Source organism: Crinia signifera, chromosome 5, assembly GCF_055691185.1.
Source record: "Crinia signifera chromosome 5, ASM5569118v1, whole genome shotgun sequence".
NCBI classification, from domain to species: Eukaryota; Metazoa; Chordata; class Amphibia; order Anura; family Myobatrachidae; genus Crinia; species Crinia signifera.
The window spans coordinates 323,270,128-323,288,671 of record NC_139221.1 but is presented as its reverse complement, the minus strand read 5'-3'; the positions used below and the strand labels follow the sequence as shown (position 1 = coordinate 323,288,671).

The window sequence follows — 18,544 nt, the reverse complement described above, 5'->3', positions numbered from 1 at the left end:
TAGGGCCCAAGAACCCTAACAGTTCCCATTTTCCAAGCACCTAGGACAGGGTTGGCCAAATCAGTCTTCGAAATCTACCAACGGTCCACCTTTCCCCAAATCACCTGGTTGGTGCACAGCTGGAGTCATTACTAACAGTCACCTTTCCCAGACTCCCTAGCTGGTGCACAGGTGCAGTCATTATTAACTGTCACCTTTCCCAGCCTCCCTAACTGGAGCACAGGTGTAGACATTACTAACAGTCACATTTCCTAGACTCCCTAGCTGGAGCACAGCTGTAGTCACTGCCAACGGTCACACTTCCCAGACTCCCTAGCTGGAGCACAGGTTTCAGGCACTACCAACTGTCACATTTCACTATCCACAGAAAGTCTGGGTTCCTGAAGTCGTAACCCAAAAGTAAGGTCCTATACTACCTATAAAAGAATGTCTTAATACAACAATATACTGTCATGTACAGCAGACAGTCAGGAATCCAACGATATACATTTACAATCAATGTACCAAACCATTACTAACGGACACAAGGAGAACGCAGCCAGAGGACTTACCATCTATATTAAGCATCATTTTCCAGAGCGAAGGTCTAACAGACTGGTGGAAGCCGAACCAAACTTCTCTACCCCCACCAAGAGGATTTGCACATCCTTCGGATGCAGTAAAGAATGACCGTCCCACGGGCGTATACCTACAAAGCGAAAATGGCAGTTACTGAAATCCACCAATGAGGATCACGATGACAAAATCCACCACAATTTATGTGACAATTAATTGATGCCACAAGAAAACTGTGGCAGTAACACAATACAGTACCTCATAGAGGGTAAATGTCTCATCACAACGTCTAACGCTTGTATAGTCTCAAAAGGAATGCTGGGTAGGCGTCCGGACAAAGCATCGTGTAAAGCCTGTAAGCTCACGCAAGCCATCCACTTAATAGCCACTTTGAAGGTGCGGTCCTTCCCCTCCCCTGGCAGGGTGACTTCTAACTCCACCTGCAGTAATAGGCGAAAAACACAAGCAAATGATTCTTTCCATTCACAGGACAGCGCACGTGTACTGGTCAATGAGACCCTGGTAAGACAACAGAAATGGTTATAAAATAGTGAAATGGTCTCATAATGCAGATAAACGAGTCTGTCTGGGTACGATATGTTTAAAGTGATGGGGGATTGGGGGCATTATTCAGACGGGAGATTAATTACACTGAAACAGAATTGCCACAATGGGATGGGCATTTGAATTAACACACACACAATATCCCTACCATTTACACAGCCAAACCTACTGATATATCGGCATGTGCTGTAGGGTTGTCTAGATGACTTATCAGGCATACACACCTACAGATATATTGCCCATTTTAGTTAAGTACCCATCTTAAAAATCACCAGAATAAGAACTACACTCTGAAAGTAAATTAGTAAAACAAGAAAGCTTCGATACACTACGGTCATTGTCACATTCCTGCCACACTGGTAAGTCCCTATAACACAATAGTGTGACAGAGGGGCATATTTATCTGTGCGATGGGGGGCACAGATCAGTGCCTGTAATACAACCACAGCTCCGCTGGCACTGCCACCTGCCTCTCACATTTAGCAGCTTACTTTGTCACCATTGATGGGGAGTGGCATTGCAGTGTAAAGGTTTTTTCTTCCATCGAATACTGGTTTTCGATCTCCAAAGATCTTCGCCTTAAAGTGCAGAACCATGTGTTCCACTATTTCCCTGGGGAGGAAAGAAAAATTCAAGATTTTATATACAGTACATAGAGACATCCAAAACCTAAAAAGCACCATAACAATGTTCAAGTTACACGCCTAGGCTCGTACCCCCTCTATATCCCCCATGCTGGTGTGTATGTTACAGTTGTGCCCACACACTAACCTACCCGGAAATCACACCAAACAGCCCTGCTCAGTGCACCATGGACGTTAAGTCTTAGGGGGAAATTTACCAAGATGGGAGTTCTAATTCACATGGGCTGTTGCTATGCGCAACCAAGTCAAAATCTATTTAGCACTTTCTAGAAGATAATAGATAGTATCTGATTGGTTGCCCGTAGCAACATCACATCTGAAATAAAACTGCCATCTTCATAAGGTTCCTCCTTAGTCTCATTAAAAAACAAAAACTGGGAGGTGCTAGAACACTACAGACAATCTAACCCCCCTCTCACATCGCTATGCCGAGTGTGACACGGGATCTCAATTCCAGCTCATGCCTGTTCACACTAAACACAGTATCCCATTATACAGAGGGGGACCCAGGTTTAACCCATGGCTAATTGCCAGGTTGGTCGACCAAGGTTATAAGCTTTGTGGTGTGAGAGAGGTCAGGAGACTAATCCAGGACAAGCGACTTCATACTAAATTATTTTGTGACTACAAAATGCATTGTGAATAGTATTAAATGCGAACTAAGATAAAGCGGGAAGGGGGGGGGAGGGGTATAAAAGGAGGCAAAAATATTTTATGAAGTAAATGTCCTGGTGGCTTAATAAGTCTGCTTCCCAATTTTGGACTCCCCGAATGAGACCAGCATCACAGTGAGAAGATAAAGTCCAGTTAAGAATACAATGTCACCTCACGATACGGTGAACGACGCCCTGATGGTTTATATAGGCGACACTGTCTGACTACGCCTGGAACAGACAATATTGGAGCAGCAGAACTAGATAAACATAGTTCTGAAGACTGCTCAAAGTTCCAGAAGACTTTTCGCAAATAGACTCTCCTGAGCTAGCCACTGACCCTGAAAACCGTTTGACAGTTTACTGTTCCCCTGCCAACAAAGGTTTGCATCCGTTGTGTTGAGAACTTATCTGAATCCCGAGGTACCCATTTGACACCACGAGCGGTACAACACTCCCTCTTGAGAGGATGATCTGCTGAAGACATTTGTTCCATTGGGCCAGAACCTACATCTGAAAAGGCCTTCAGTGAAACTAGACCAACTCCACCAGGTCACTTATAGACAAGAGAGCCCGGGATTCACATACAGCAGTGTCTAGACACTTAGGGGTGATGTCAAATATAGCAAATCTTGTCTAGTAGTTCGTAAATCATCTTGCAGGAAGTTTGGCTCTCTCTGAGGCTCCATTTTGGGGCATTTACGAGAGTCTGAGAGAATGTCTTATAGTTGATGATCCAGCTGTGGCACTGGAGACCTACAGTATGGCAATCCTTATTTAGGACTTTGCCAGCTTGCCCATGTAAGGGAGAATCTGGATATCACTGCACAGAAATGGAGAGGTCATGACAAATCCCATAATTGGTTCCTCCCAGACCACAAAAACGGAAAAGCACTCTTGACAAAGACAGATAAAAACCAAGTAAGTAGGATTCCTGAATGTCCGTAGGGTACATGAAATCCCTCAGCTCCAGGCCTAGAATAAAGTAATGCAGAGACTCGATTCAGAACCTGGAGACCCACAAGTTTATGTTGATGGTCTTCAGGTTGAAGATTGGACTGAAGGAATGTTTTGGCTTTTGAACCAAGAAGAGGTTTACATAGAACTGGTGCCTCTGAAACCATGGAAATGGAACAATAGGGAATGGATGCTTCTGCTTTTCCCATTGGAAATCATGTGGGGAAAAAAATAAAAAGGACCGGAGGATGCTCCAAGAAGGTTAGCGCATTGCCCTGGTGGACTATCCCAAGTCTCCAATATTTGTCACCATCCAGCTGTCGCAGAAGTGACCTTCTACACTGGGTTTCCCTAGATGGAAGCACGCCAAGCCATGTGGCAGGCTTGTCAGCTGGCTTGGTGGCCAAGTGTTTTGTAGACCAGCAGCAAGGTGCTTAGAGACCTGAAAGTGCTTGTTAGGCATCGACCAAAAATCACCTGTGTCAAACCCTGCAATAACCGCAAGGACTGAATCCATAAGCTGGTTCCTGGCTAAAAGCAGTGGTTAAAAAAGTACCTCGTGGCTTTGCTGGAAAACATCGGATACAGTGACAACATTGGTCTGGATAATGAGGAAAAGGACCACAGTACTGGAGTGTGTTGCTCTTAGAAGACATGGCACAGACATCAATGGTAATCCCCACACAAAATCAAATGGTGTGCAAACAAGGAACAATGCAACGCCACACAACTTCAGAAAATGGTGGCAGCTTAGTCGAGAATAATACAATAAAAGAAAGGTGACCAAGAGAACAGTAACAAGTAGACAGTACAGAAGCTGACAGCCAGAACAGAATGAACACAACAAAAGGATGTTCAAACAGATAAGTACACAAAGAACATAAAATGGGCAGCGATTGCGGAACAGTCCAAACCCTCCTGGCAGCTCGGAGCGAACTGTATAAACTGACAGTGAGATCAGGGGCCGAGCTGCAACAGCTGTTCCAGCACCGAGGTCAGGTCCCACATAAGATGCGCACTCACATTCTAACCTAATAGATCACTACATCCCTATTCTCAGGGAAAGTGACGCTGCCTTTGGTTGAAACAAGGACTTTGCTCACAGGCCAGGCCTTTAATCATGGAAAAGTATATAAAGGAGATCTGCACGAGACCCTTACGCAGACCATTCTCACCATCTGCCAACAGTCCCAGCGCATGGTCTGCACCAGCTCTCACATCACCCCCACACTATAATAAGCCCAGTTCTGTACATCTTCTACCTACAGTAGGTGTTACCTCTTATCCATCACATCCCACATCTAACCCTTCTCTTTCTGACTCTTAAGGCCCCTATACACTAGTCCAGAAGTTCTCAAACTGTGGGTCCTGACCCCAAAGTGTTTCCCGGCCTTCTCAGTATGGGGTTGCGACTCCATGTTGCTGACCATCAGGCTGATGCCTTTTCTAATCTCAGTCAGTTATTCAAGGAGTCTGATATATCTGTTGAATTGTCTGTTGCTTCAGGGTCCCCCATAATATTGTGCCCCCACAATGCTGCCACGTATGTGCTGTCTGCTGACTACACATGTGATGTGATGGGTTATGGTATATTAGACTCCTCCCATCACTCTGTGCCTCCACAATGCTGCCAAGTATGTGCTGACTGCACGTGTGAGGTGATGGGTTATGGTATATCAGGCTCTCCCCATCACTCTGTGCCCCCACAATGCTGCCATGTATGTGCTGTCTGCTGACTACACGTGTGATGTGATGGGTTATGGTATATTAGACTCCTCCCATCACTCTGTGCCTCCACAATGCTGCCAAGTATGTGCTGACTGCTGACTACGCGTGTGATGTGATGGGTTATGGTATATCAGACTCGTCCCATCAGTCTGTGCCCCCACAATGCTGCCATGTATGTGCTGTCTGCTGACTACACCTGTGATGTGATGGGTTATGGTATATCAGACTCCTCCCATCACTCTGTGCCTCCACAATGCTGCCATGTATGTGCTGTCTGCTGACTACATATGTGATGACCTTTTGCAGTAACTTGCTGGGGTCCCGTAATTATTTATTGTTTGTTGGGGTCCCAGAGCAAAATAGTTTGAGAACCCCTGCACTAGTCTGATTAAGCCTAAGGACAAGTTGGCCCAGTGTGCTCTTGAGCTTCTCCGGCAGCTCCCCGGGAGGGACACTTACGAATTGGCACTTGAGGTGCCATTAAAAAATGCAATAAATCGCATCCGAGAGATTTTATGTGCAGGCCCTCTGACCTCCCAACTCCGGGGCCACGCATCGATGGGATGTCAAACACATCAGATTTGGGCCAATTTCTCGGGATTGGGCGAAATCGGCCCAAATCAGATGTGTATGGGCACCTTTACTATTTCCATCCTACTATAGCAACTTTCTCATTACCCCTCCATATTCTCATTGACTAAACTCAAATATGCAAGATGCACCTTTCACAGAACACTCCAGGCTACTCACGTAGTACAAGACCCTAGCATCCCCCTACCCCCAACCTTTACTCTGTACAACCCCCTCAAATTAAGACTTCGGAGTTAAACCATCTCCGAAAATCTATTTAACCCTTCAATGGTTTCACATACACACACCTCACCTTTCCACCACAAGGCCTAGTTAAACAGAGCTCAACTCCAGGCAGCCCCCCCCCCTCTTCTCCAATCACACTATCCATTTATATATACCCACACCTACAGAATTACAGCAGGGCCACTCTTCCACTACACCCCATCCATGCATCACCTTTATGGATTTTACTTCCAAACGTTATTTTTAACTGCAAGCTTAGTCAAATAAAATTACCTTCTTTATGTTCTCAGGTCTATACCCAGCGGTGCCACCTTCACTATAATGCCCATGTAATTCTAAGATGTTGCCAATATTACTTGCATTAAGGTACTTTAGTATTGCTATTACTTGAATGATTTTCATTGTGCGGTGTAATATAGTAGTAGGTAGGTAGTATCTATCTTTTTTTGGGGGGGGGGGGGTGTATTCCATTTACCCAAGATAAAACATTGAGAGTGGAAAAACTTTATTGCCGCCAAGATAACAAGAATTGCTCTTACCTGTTCACCCTCCTTGGACATTTTTCCGGTTTGATATCTATTTCATAATGGTAAATCTCAATTTTGGGAATGTCCATTTCAAAAAAGTTGGCCTGCAGTTTGATAGTCCTCCCTGAGGTACCAAAATCAGGTCTCGATGGAGGTTTAAAGGTATAGACCGGTATTGGGATCGGTGGTGCCGGAGTTGGCGGTGCAAGCACTGGAAAAAAATAAAATAAAGTGTAAATTTTCAGAAACTTAATACACATCCCAAAAAAGTCAAATCTTATTTATGAAAGTCCCATCTAGGAGCCTCCATCACCAATTATTCATCCCTCCATACAAAGCAGTTGGGCTGCTGTTTGCCATTTCCTTGACACTGCTAAAAGCAGAACTCAGTTATTACACAGATCTCTTCCCATCTACAACATACAGCTTGCATCATTCTAGACTTATAATAGGCAAAGAATTTACTCAAGAAGTCTGGCATAAAGAAATGAATGGGTGTCGTACGGCTCACAGACAATATGTAGGTCGACATGAGGCTTTCACCTTTTGTTGACACCTAAGCATGTGCACCGCCAATTAGTGTACCGCTTAGCTCGCCATGTGCACCGCCAATTAGTGTACCGCTTAGCTCGCCCTGTGCCTTGTTCTGCTAACACACCATCATTCTTAGTCACAGGTACAGTAAAGCAAGAAAAAGAGCAAAGAAATTAAAAACAAGTCAATGATTTTCATGTTGACCTAGACACTGTCGCTGAGCCGTCTGGACACCAAAAATGATCTTTTATCCAGAACTGTGATTACAGTAACAGCTTTCACCAAAACATCAGGTTAAAGGGCCTTATTCAATTGTCATATCACCCAATCTCCTGTCTAAGGGGGCCAACAGCCGTGACCCTGTCCCACAGACCAAGATTTTGCAGGCAGGATTCAATGTCTTGTCATCCGTGTGTGGAGAAGGGGGGCATGGCCAGGAATGGCGAACTTCCGCCGGGAACTCGTCAATCCCTGGCAGAGCAAACCCGACTGCTTGTGAAGTCGTGCTCGTTCTGCCGAGATCCCCTGTTCAATGCTGTCGAGAAAGACAGCATTGAATAGGGCCCTGCAGCCATCAACCCCATCGGGAATGGCTGCGATTGAATATCCCGCTACGGCGGCAGGGCGATGTGCAATGGAATTTTTTTTTGCCCTGACCAACGCTCATCGCCAGCACACCAATATCAATTTAACAAAATACTGGAATAATCAGCAAGCCAAGCACTTAGCTGTATATGCAATCACATTAACAAAATTATTAATACACAAGCTCAGTACAAGATGCAGCCACATCTAATAGATTATTGCTAATAGATGTCACAGTATTTCATGCAGCACATTCTGTTACACAATAGGCTGCGATCCCAATGGTTTACGCAGATGTTTGTTCCAGCATCGGACACCCATCGTTTTTCGTACTTATCGCACCCACAAGCGCCTAAACCCATCTTAATTATTGGGCCTACAAAAGAAACGTGCGAAAAGTTGCACTTACACATTTGTATTTCACAACACAAGAGGGAGGTCTATGGTAACCTGGCTGGCAGGCCACACCCCCTCACAAGCCAACAGGGAGAGATGGGGGGGCGGGGGGGGGGCACGCTGGGCTCTACAAACTGGCACATATGGGGAAAAAAAAAAGGGAGCCATCTGGGAATAATGTCTTTATAGGGGATGAGGGAATCCTTATACTATATGTAGGTGGGGGCTATACAAAATCGGGAGCGTTCGTATTCGCTCATGATTGGCTATCGGACAGAGAGTTCAAATTGGCTCGTGATCCAACTCTAGTTTTGAAATAGCCGCGGCCCTGCTCTGATACAGCCAGGTGGGTGGTCCACCACTCTGCACAGCTGTTGCAGTTACCGCAACCGCACCCTCTGCCCGGCCACGAGCGGCTTCTGTACGGCTGTTACCGCACATGGTAACGTAAGAGGAGGAAGGGTCATTCCCCGTGGCATTGAGCATGTTGGCAAGTGGCACTTATGTGTCTGCCTCCTACACTTTCATTCTAGCTCCTATATTTAAAAATAAAAAATAGTCAAGCCCTGTTCTATATACGGTGGTCACCTTACACGTTGGCTTTAGTTGCACATTTCATAATCAGACAGGAACAGTCTGAGAACCACCTTATCTGTGAGAAAGTCTGGACGCCACACCTTAGCTCGGATCAGTCTACACATAGATAAGCAACGCAGTCCCTGAGAATGCAGAATCCTCTGGCGGTCCGGTTTTGCATCTATCGCTATTTATTACTTTAATAAATTAACATGAATAACTACAACAGAATAAAAGCAACAGAGGTGCCCCCACTGCATTTGTTACCTGTTCTAAAAAAGGTAATAGTGGCCATGTTTTCACTCAGCTTTACTCCCTATATTTATATGGGTCATTTAAAAAAAAAAAAGTCAGTCTGCCATTAAATTAAGACTACAAGAAAATGGCAGCTCTGTCCCCAGCCTATGGGCCAGATTCTCTAAGCTTCAAAAGTGATAAAATGGAGAGTGATAAACAGCCAGCCAATCAGCTCCTACCTGCCATGTCACAGACTGTGTTTGAAAAATGTCAGACAGGAGCTGATTGGCTGGCTGTTTAGCACTCTGCATTTTCTCACTTTTGAAGCTTAGAGAATCTAGCCCTATAGGAGTATAGTCATTCTCTTCTATAGCTGAGTTTCTGTTAAACCTTATATTTACACATTTATCTATGCAGCCATTATTAGAGGTTATTGTGGCACAATCAAACGTTAAACTGCACTTTTACTACAGAATGATATCAAAGATGGCTGCTCATATTCGGCTTTATTACCAACTGAGAAAATGCACTGTTTACACTCTTTCCCTTTCAGACGTTTGCTTTGTGTTACCACATATTGTCTTTAAGACCAATTCCAAGCATCTGTTAAAAAAAAATGCCCGCCAGCTATTGTTGAACTACACATCCCAGAATGCTTTGCTACAGTTTTAGCATGGCCAAATAGCAAAGATGAAGCAGTGCATGCTGGGATTTGTAGTTCAGTAACAGCTGTAAGGCCAAAGGTTCCCCATCCCTGGGTTAAAAACTACTAATCAGATGCCTTTATCCCTGTAATGCACCTGCAGCATAAGGATGCCAGTGACTCACAACAGTAACTACTGTCCGTAACTCAAGGTAGAGAGATTTAATGTAAGTGTGAACCAGTTTTTATGCATTTTACCAATATTGATGCCCCGGAAAGGCCTGCGGTTTGGCCACTTTTTATGCGATCCTGGTGAAGTGATAAAGTGGAAGCTGATCACAGCAGCCAATCAGCTCCTAACTGTCAAGTTACAGGCTGGATTTGAAAAAAACATCAGGAGCCGATTGGCTGCTGTGTTATTACCTCCCACTTTATCACTTCACCGAGTTCATTGAATCTGCACCACTGTCCCCAAACACCTGCTGTACAGGGCCCTTTAGATCACAAAGGGGTGTAGTAATGCAACACACACACACACACACACACGGTAGGTAACGCTACAAACCATCCATCACGCTGGAGACACAGACTCTCTCCCAGGAAAATCAAGTTCAGAATTAAGATCAGCCTGTGTCCCTATGAGAACTAACACATCCCTGGGGACCAGCCGCAGAAGAGCTGTTAATGTGGAGGAAGACCTAACGCTTAACTCCATGACAACATCACTAGAGTCCCAGCTGCAGTCAGCAGTCTCTCTCCCCCAGTGTACAGCTAGGACACAGGAGATGGAGAGAAGACAAAAGGACACACCAGAATAATACAGCTACTGAACACGCCATGGGGCCGATTTACGATTTCTGCAAGCCTGGCCAGTTTGAGCCAGAAATTTAAATAAGCGATGCTTTTAATAGAGAGACACACATGGGGGGTGCTTTACTATTAAAAGCATTGCCCTTTTAAGTCTGGAAGCTGTGGCTTGCTTAGTAAACAAACCAGTGTTTTGATGTAACTGACATGGCTACACATTACTCAGCTGCACTCACCGGGAAGCCCTGCTAGGGAAACCCCATGTCCCAACGCTGAAGTCAGAGCAAACTCAAACGATCAGATAACCAGACCGGTCCGGTCACCAGATTCAGCACCAAAATTCTACCTAAAGCTGGGTACACATATATACAATCGTTGGGACGTTCTTCCGTACTGGGAGGAACGGCCGTTCCATTGTATAGGTGTGTACGCTGTCCTGACTCCCTCTGTACGGTCGATAAACGTCCAAAAACGTCCTTGTCCATCCATACTCGGTCGTTCGAAGGTTCAGTGCTGTTTAATATTCATCCGACTGGACGGGCCCATATCGGAACAAAAGTGCAGTGTGTACGCACGATCGATATGCTGCCGTTCCTGCGATTCTACTCCCAAAGCTGGAACGCCCATGTGGGCATTGACTAGCTGCATCTCTCCTACAGCACAGCATGTAGTCAGCCGGTGGGGTGACTAGGAACAGACATACGGCCAACAGCTGGGGTGTGCTATTTGGCGAATGTCTGACCCTAGTCACCCTGCTGGCTGACTACATCTAGACGGCCAGATACACCGTTCTTCAGAGCGGTTTGCCGGACTTGACTCTTTACGTGGCACGACAAGTACCTGTGTCATCAGGCAATGACAAGGACAATCGAGAGTGTGTACAGTGGTACAATCTTTTTCTAGCAATTGTTTGGACGGGAGTAGATCGGACGTCGCAAGTAAAATTGTACAGGTGTTTACGTGTGTATCGGCTGGTGTTCGTGGACGGTCGGTCGCGTGTATGGTCGAACGACCGCTCGCAAGAAAACAGGGATTGTATAGATGTGTACCCAGCTTTACTCCAGGGGCATACGACATGTGCCCACCAGCTGCTGTACAACTACACATCTCAGCATGCCCTGCCACATATAAAGACTCCATCACTCATTCTACATTATCCCTACAGTGTAAATACTATGTTTGTGTTCCACCACCAACAAACCCCTCTTCCAAAAAAAAAAAAAGGAAGGATTACATAGACTGTATGGTCATGCCGGCTGCCACTCAAATACCAATGTCTATCTCAAAGCATTGTAGCTCATACACCAAACATTGCAACTCCTGTGTATTAAAACGGACCAGCATCAACACTGGGAGACACCAGAAACATGCAATCCTATATAACAAAAATGCAAATGCTGCGCCTCACCTCTGTGGGAGGAATTAACGTGCTGCGCATGCCGGGGACCACTATATGGCACCCTACGAATCAGCTCAACACTGCTCTATCCGGCTGCACATAGCCGCCAGTGCGGACATTACTGTTATGCCGTTATTTTGTCGGGTTGTTAACTGGCGGTTTATAAAGGGTAAAGTGGATTAGTTTTTGCAGTATCTTGTGTTAGGTAAGGGCGAATTTTAAAAAGTTTTTTTAGGTTTTGATGTGGAGACAGATGGAATGTAGGGTACAAAGGAAAGTTCAGAGTCAAGGATAACACCTAGGCAGCGAGCTTGAGAGGTATGAGTGACATTCATAAACATTCATCTCATAACCTGGGGTCGAGCAACCAGGCAATTTAACCGTAAGTAGGGTTAAACCCAGGTTTAGTGTGAATGCACCAGACCCGGGTCGGAATTGCAATCTGAAATGGTATGAGCAAACCCCATGTACACATTTGGGGTGTGGTATAGGGTACCGACAGTCATTAGCCCGACATCGGGATCCGGACTGGGAAGTCCCTCTGTGACTGGTGGCTGCTAGATCATTTCCCATCAGCTGACCTTTCTGAGATTCACTGGTTGCATGGCAGAGATCACAGAGCCCCAGAAAGTGGTTAATGATACACATACATAAATACATACATACATACATACATACCTGATAAATCCATTTCTCAACAGGAGAAACACTGGAAGGTGCTTACACTGGGGGTATAGGAGGGGTGGTCAGTTGTAGCTGCCAATTTAAAATACTTCAGAAGTGTGGAGCTACTCCCTTTCAATTACCCACAAGCCCTCAAATCTAAGAAACAGGGCTGAAAGGAGACAAAAGGCAAGGAGAGAAAAAAAAAAACACACACACACACACACACACACACACCTAGAACATAACTAAACAGGGGATGGCATCCAGTATCTGGACTCAAACCGCTTTATTGGCAAGTTCGAAAATCTTATTTTGGTAAGATATGTGGAGGTTTACAGGACAAAGCATTCAAGTCGGAAACACGTTGAGCCGATGCTAAAGCAGAAGGATAGACTTCCATGACAAGAACTTCAGATCGGTTGACTCCAAAGGTTCAAACAACTATGACTGTGGAAAAGTAAGAACCAACTTCAAATCCCACAGAGCAGTCAGTGGAACAAATGGTGGTTGAATCGTATGACCTACTGGAGCAAGTTCAGAACTTCCAGAAGAAGAGCCAACATAGATTGAAAGACTATAAATAAAATGCAGACAACGGCACCTTGAGTGAGCCTAGACGAAGACCATTATATAAACCTTTCTGAAGAAAGTGCAGTAATCGTGCTAACTGAAAAGTCAATGTAGGGCGATACTCACACTTACAATAGGCTACATAAGTCTTCCACATAAGATAATAAACTACAGACTGGCATTAGAGCTCAAGGCGTCATGGTAAATAAGACTACGGAATGACCTTGTGCCATACAATCTCAGCTTCAACAGCCACCCCATTAAAAATCGCAGAGCTAGATTATGGTGTAGGAATGGCCCTTGCTGCAGAAGATCCGAAGTTGATGAAGAACCAAAAACCAGTCCCCACATGGCTAATCAGGAACCACTAGAATAACCCCGAAAGACTCTTGCTTGATCTGCTTGAGAAGTCTTGGGAGAAGAGGGATGGGTGGAAACAGACTAGACTGTACGGCCAAGGGAACATTAAAAAGGAATCTATTGCACTGCTACTGGATCTCAAGTTCTGGAAACATATAGAGGCACCTGGTGGTTGTGTCTGGACACTATGAGGTCCACCTCTGGTCAACCCCATGATGAACCAACTGCTGATATACCTCCGGATGAAGAGTTAATTTGCAGGGCTGTAGATAGTTGACCGAGCCAATCTGCTTCCCAATTGTCCACCCCCAGAATGAACACTGCGGAAAGGATAGGGTCATGAAGTTTCGCTGACCTCTGGATTCTGGCTGTCTCTTGCATGGCCCTGTATGCTTTTGGTTTTTTTGATGTAGGCAACCATTGTCCGACTAAATAGTCACTGCTACGGATCAAAGGAGAGGCTTCTAGTAAGGCATTAAATGGCCCGAAGTGCCAATAGGTTTATTGGCAAAAAAAAGTCTCCTGCAGGGACCAATGACCCTGTAGCTGATGGTTGAGAACCACCGCTCACCAACCTCTCAGGCTGGCACATCGTCAGTACTACAAAATCCCAAAACTGCTAAGCTCCGACTGGCCTGGGAATATTTAAATTGCAGCCACCAGAGATCAGCCAATGAAGCTGCAGATGAGATCCAGACTATTGTCTCAGAATCTCTAATTGGAATGATCATGAGTGAAATCGACCGAAAGGCAGAGATGTGAAAGCCCTCCACCATCTTCCTCAACAGACTAGTGCACAAGTGCAGGGAGACCTGTGGCTCTTGACACACCTTTGCCTGAATGTCAAGGGCTCTGTCTTACAGTAGAAATTCCAGGTTCTGTTGGGTGTCCAGAATCATACCCAGGAATAAAGTGTTGAAAAAGGAATGAGATTAGACTTTCTGAAGTTTACAATCCAACCACGATGGATTAGTGTTTGATAGGCGAGATCAACATGATACAAAACCTGCTCTGACTGCGCCTTTATGAGCAGATAGTCCAGATATGGCACGATCATTACTCCCCACGAACTGAGAAGGGCGATCTTGACGGACATGAATAACTGACATGAATATCGTAAATACTCGGGGTGCCGATGACAGAGCCTCAAACTGGAAATTATGTTGCAGATTCGCGAACTTCAAGAATTCTTGATGCGATTCCCAGATGTGGATACGTATCCTTTATAGAGGCCAAGGACTCCATCCTGAACAGATAATAGTATCTCTGGCCTTGTTGGTGCACAGGAACAGGCATCAATATAATGAGAAACCCCAGGAGCAGCTGGCGGTGGGTAGCGTGGCAGGCACTTCTCTGTAAGACCCAACAGGTCTTTCCCTGCGAACAGGTCACCTGAGACCGGAAGCCACTTCTGTACTAAGTGGGGAAGGGACTCTGCCAAGGTTCCACGTATAAGGATACAGTAACAAAATTAAAAAACTACTGAAGGCTGGTGCTCAGTCCAGCAGTGCCCTGCTCCCATGGCACGTCTCTAAAGGTGGCCATACATCCGAAAGACATTGCACCCAATCATACAATCTCAATGGATTGTAAAATGAATTGTATGCAATCTCTCAGCCATGGGGGAATTGGTCCTCTGATCTGACGTCAGATCAGTTGGGATTGGGAGCAGGTTGCATGTGCTTTTAAGATTTGCTTTACCACTGACCATCTTATTTTATGAAAACGTTATCGTTTGTACACACTGAACGATATGCACCTAGTCATAAACACATGCAAAATCTGACTGCATGTACAGATGAGAAAAGGGGGTTGATAAAATCCAGCAGGAGGGTGCATCGTTATCGTCCATACACACTGAATGATAACGTTATCGTGCATATCGTCTGCCTTTTATCACATGTGTACAAAGCCGAAATGATGGCGTTTTAGAGCTCATGTCCCAAAACCTACATAGAAAGAATATTTTGCAGTGGGCGAGAATCTCCGGATCGTGCATGCTGAATACAAAAACAGGAAGACCCAAAAACAAAAACTGAAGACCACTGCAGTAAGTGCTTTGTAAAGGGGAGGGTGTTGGTTACAGGTACATCCTATTTTATTGCAATACCATGAACATAAACTTTGGAAAATCACCTACATCACGCCTCACACATTTACATTCCAACCGCACAAGTGACAGGAGCTGAGAAACTTCCACATTAAAGGGGATACGCTTAGTAGCGGTCTCTTCTAATAGGTAGGCCAGGGGCAATCCCATTAGCCCCGATGCAGTGTCCTGAACCCCCCCCCCGATCTCGGCACTTATTGAGTAATCACTTCACACCCGCATAAGACATGGGTCTGGAAACTTATGCCAATCCCACATGTTATTGCCGAATAGTGGCACATTCCGTGGCGGAAATAAATGGTCTAATAGGATAAAACTGATTTCACCTCTTCGTTTAGGCAGAAAAATTATCAGGGCTAATGTGATACCGGCCTAAAGTCATCAGCAAAGTTTTTCAATAGCTAATTGGGCCTGTGAATAATTACCGTATTTGCCGGCGTATAAGACGACCCCCAAACATTTCCACTCCCACTTGGAGGCATGTTTTTCAGGTGAAAAAAGTAGTCTTTTTACACCAGCAAATACAGTATGTATAGAGGAATCACCTAATACACCGTACACACTGTACGATTTGCGTTAACGATCCGCAAGATAACATTGTGCATAGTGTGTACCTACCCTATCATTAACCATAACCTCTATCATCTGGGCATGTAGTCAATACCCCAGCACACAGTCTGTATCATGGAGTAGGTGCAGATTACTCAGCATGTCACTTAGGGGGTGTCACCCTACATGGTTGGAAAAGTACAAATGACCCAATCCTAGGGGCATCTAGTCCTTAAACTTAACGAAAGGATTGTTTGCACTCTGCCTTACACACACGGACATGCCAGCAGCACTGAGCTCCTCTACAAGACGGCAGGAGTGGAAGGGGTCAGATAACCTCCGCCAGGCACCTGCCACAAGCCATCAGCAAGCTGGAGCTGCACTTGCAAACCCAGAGAAAGTCCCGTGCCGTTCTAAGCTACTATAATGATGTAAAGGCCAGAAATAGTCCATAACAGAGCACTTGCCCACGTTACACAAAATCAGAATGTGGTCATTACAGGACTAAAGAAACAATGTCCCATCTACACGGCAGTATATACTCACATACCGATGATCATGTATAAAAGTATCCGCCGCTGGTATCACAGAGCTGCATGGGTAACACAACAGCCCCACTCTGCCAATACTCCCATCACTGCTCTGGAGGCGATTCCCGGTACTTCTAAAGCTTACATAAACCGCTTCCCGGTGAAAAGGTCTGGGTCAACATGGCATGGTCAACATCTGAGCAAATGGTGTAATATGGAACGCATAGGGGTAGAGTGAAAATACTTATCACAATCCTAAATGCTAGGATTTGGGACCAAATTAAAAAATGACATAAATCCTTCAAACAAGGTATATACAAGAAACACCCAAACATAATATGCACTGGGGTTCTACATAGCTCTGCTAACCCCCCAAAACTATTTCCTGTACAGAGCTAATTGCCCAGCCCTATACCTGTAGCACACAGAGGAAAGGAGCACGCCAGAGGCCGAAGGCATTTGCATTTTAATCACACAAAAGGCCAGCTCCCAGTAGTAAGGGGCCCACTTGTCATTGTTAGCAGCGGGGAAACAGGCAAGGAACCCTTTGGAAGGTTGATCAGTGAATGCACCAGAACACTGCTGATCTGTATTTCCCTCCGTAGTTCAGGGAGCATTGAACAAAAATTCCAGGAACATTAAAAACAAAGTTGTATTCCGCGCAGTTCTATGGTCAAGTGTGACTTGCCGTCAGAACATAATCCACATTACTGAAAGATGCGTCACGCTGGTCCACAACACAAGAGGAGTAACCGGGAGGGGGCAGACTCCCCCCTCATTACTTTCTGCAATTGGGAGCTTGATGACACTTTGTACCAGGCAATGATGCAATTAAGCCTCACTACCTCTCCCCCATCCTGGCATACAGCGACAAGGGCTGCGCTGGTTTGAAAAATAACAAATCACTTCTTTTAATCTCTGGGGTCGATTTAATTCAGCATGCAGTAAATAGCGCCAGGAAGAAAGCACCAGCACTATTCAATTCAACTGTTGCGCCCGGTGTGTGGATCAAGTGGACGGTATGGAAATTACCAACGTTTCACTTTTTGGTGTTTATATGGAAATTTGCAGACATGGACACTATAAAAGTGTACCACGTTCGCTCGCCATCACCTGTCAGGCCCCTATTAGACTAATCTAAATTTGGCAAGGCAGGTTGCTCAGCTCAGACAACCATCATATGCGGTTAGGTGTAATGGGGGTCGAAGCACCTGGGCAGACATAACATGCGTCATGCCATTATATGGTGAAGTCATACATTGCAGGGAAAAGGCTGGTGTTCTAATAAGACAAGGGGGGGGGGGGGGGGGCTGCGTACTGCTGACAAATAACATGCCGACCATTCTAGGTCATATTTCTGGCTACCAATTGCTTTTATGTTAAATGTTATGTTAAGCCTTTGGTGGCTCCCAAAACCTGCTGCTGTCAGGAGGCATACTACACCCCCCCTCCCCACACACACAGGAAGTACACACATCAGGAACTGAACAGACAAGTCGCTAAAGCTGGGGAGAAATAGAATCTATATTAGATGTATAATGATATTAGAAGTATTGTTAATCTAGCGTCTGGCCTGCCACAAGTCACATTGCAATAGCTCAGCTGAGCCCGTGGAAAGCAGATGGCATTATTGTACAAGGTAGAGTCTTGTGAATGAACAGCTAGGACCATATTTGGTGCTTGTCCTCAGATAACTCCTGACACTGGGCTCTCACAATGCTAATCACTTGGTGAAACGCTCAGCAAACACATCCCTCCTGTGCTGCCAGTATTCCAGGGCAGGAGAAGGCATTGTTACACCGCACTGCATGCTTCACATTGCCAGCCAGCAGGGAACAGGAGCCTTATCTGCTGAATGCGTGCACCCCAAAGGATAACTAACACCAGGATGCTCATTACAGGAATTACACCGACATATTACTGGACTCATCACAAATTACAGTTAGGTGCGGACAGACCAACATTCCACCATCTTTCATATAGGTGACCAACGTGTCTATGTCAACAAGAGCCCTGTATCCCCATGCAATCGAGCACGGTGTCTTATGACCTACTGATGTGCACATACAGTTCGGTCGGTGTCAATTTTGATACTATATGGACCATATTGAATAAACCGAAAGGAAAATGACAGTGAA

General features: G+C 45.3%; 1 protein-coding gene across 1 annotated transcript in view; it reads right to left on the bottom strand.

Moving 5' to 3' along the window:
• The window catches only part of AGO2 (argonaute RISC catalytic component 2), a 47,651-nt gene that overhangs the window by 25,506 nt on the left and 3,601 nt on the right, over positions 1–18,544 (bottom strand). Inside the window, 4 exon segments of the mRNA XM_083145256.1 lie at positions 552–688; positions 814–995; positions 1,611–1,731; positions 6,457–6,655. Coding sequence (XP_083001382.1) covers positions 552–688; positions 814–995; positions 1,611–1,731; positions 6,457–6,655 — 639 coding nt within the window.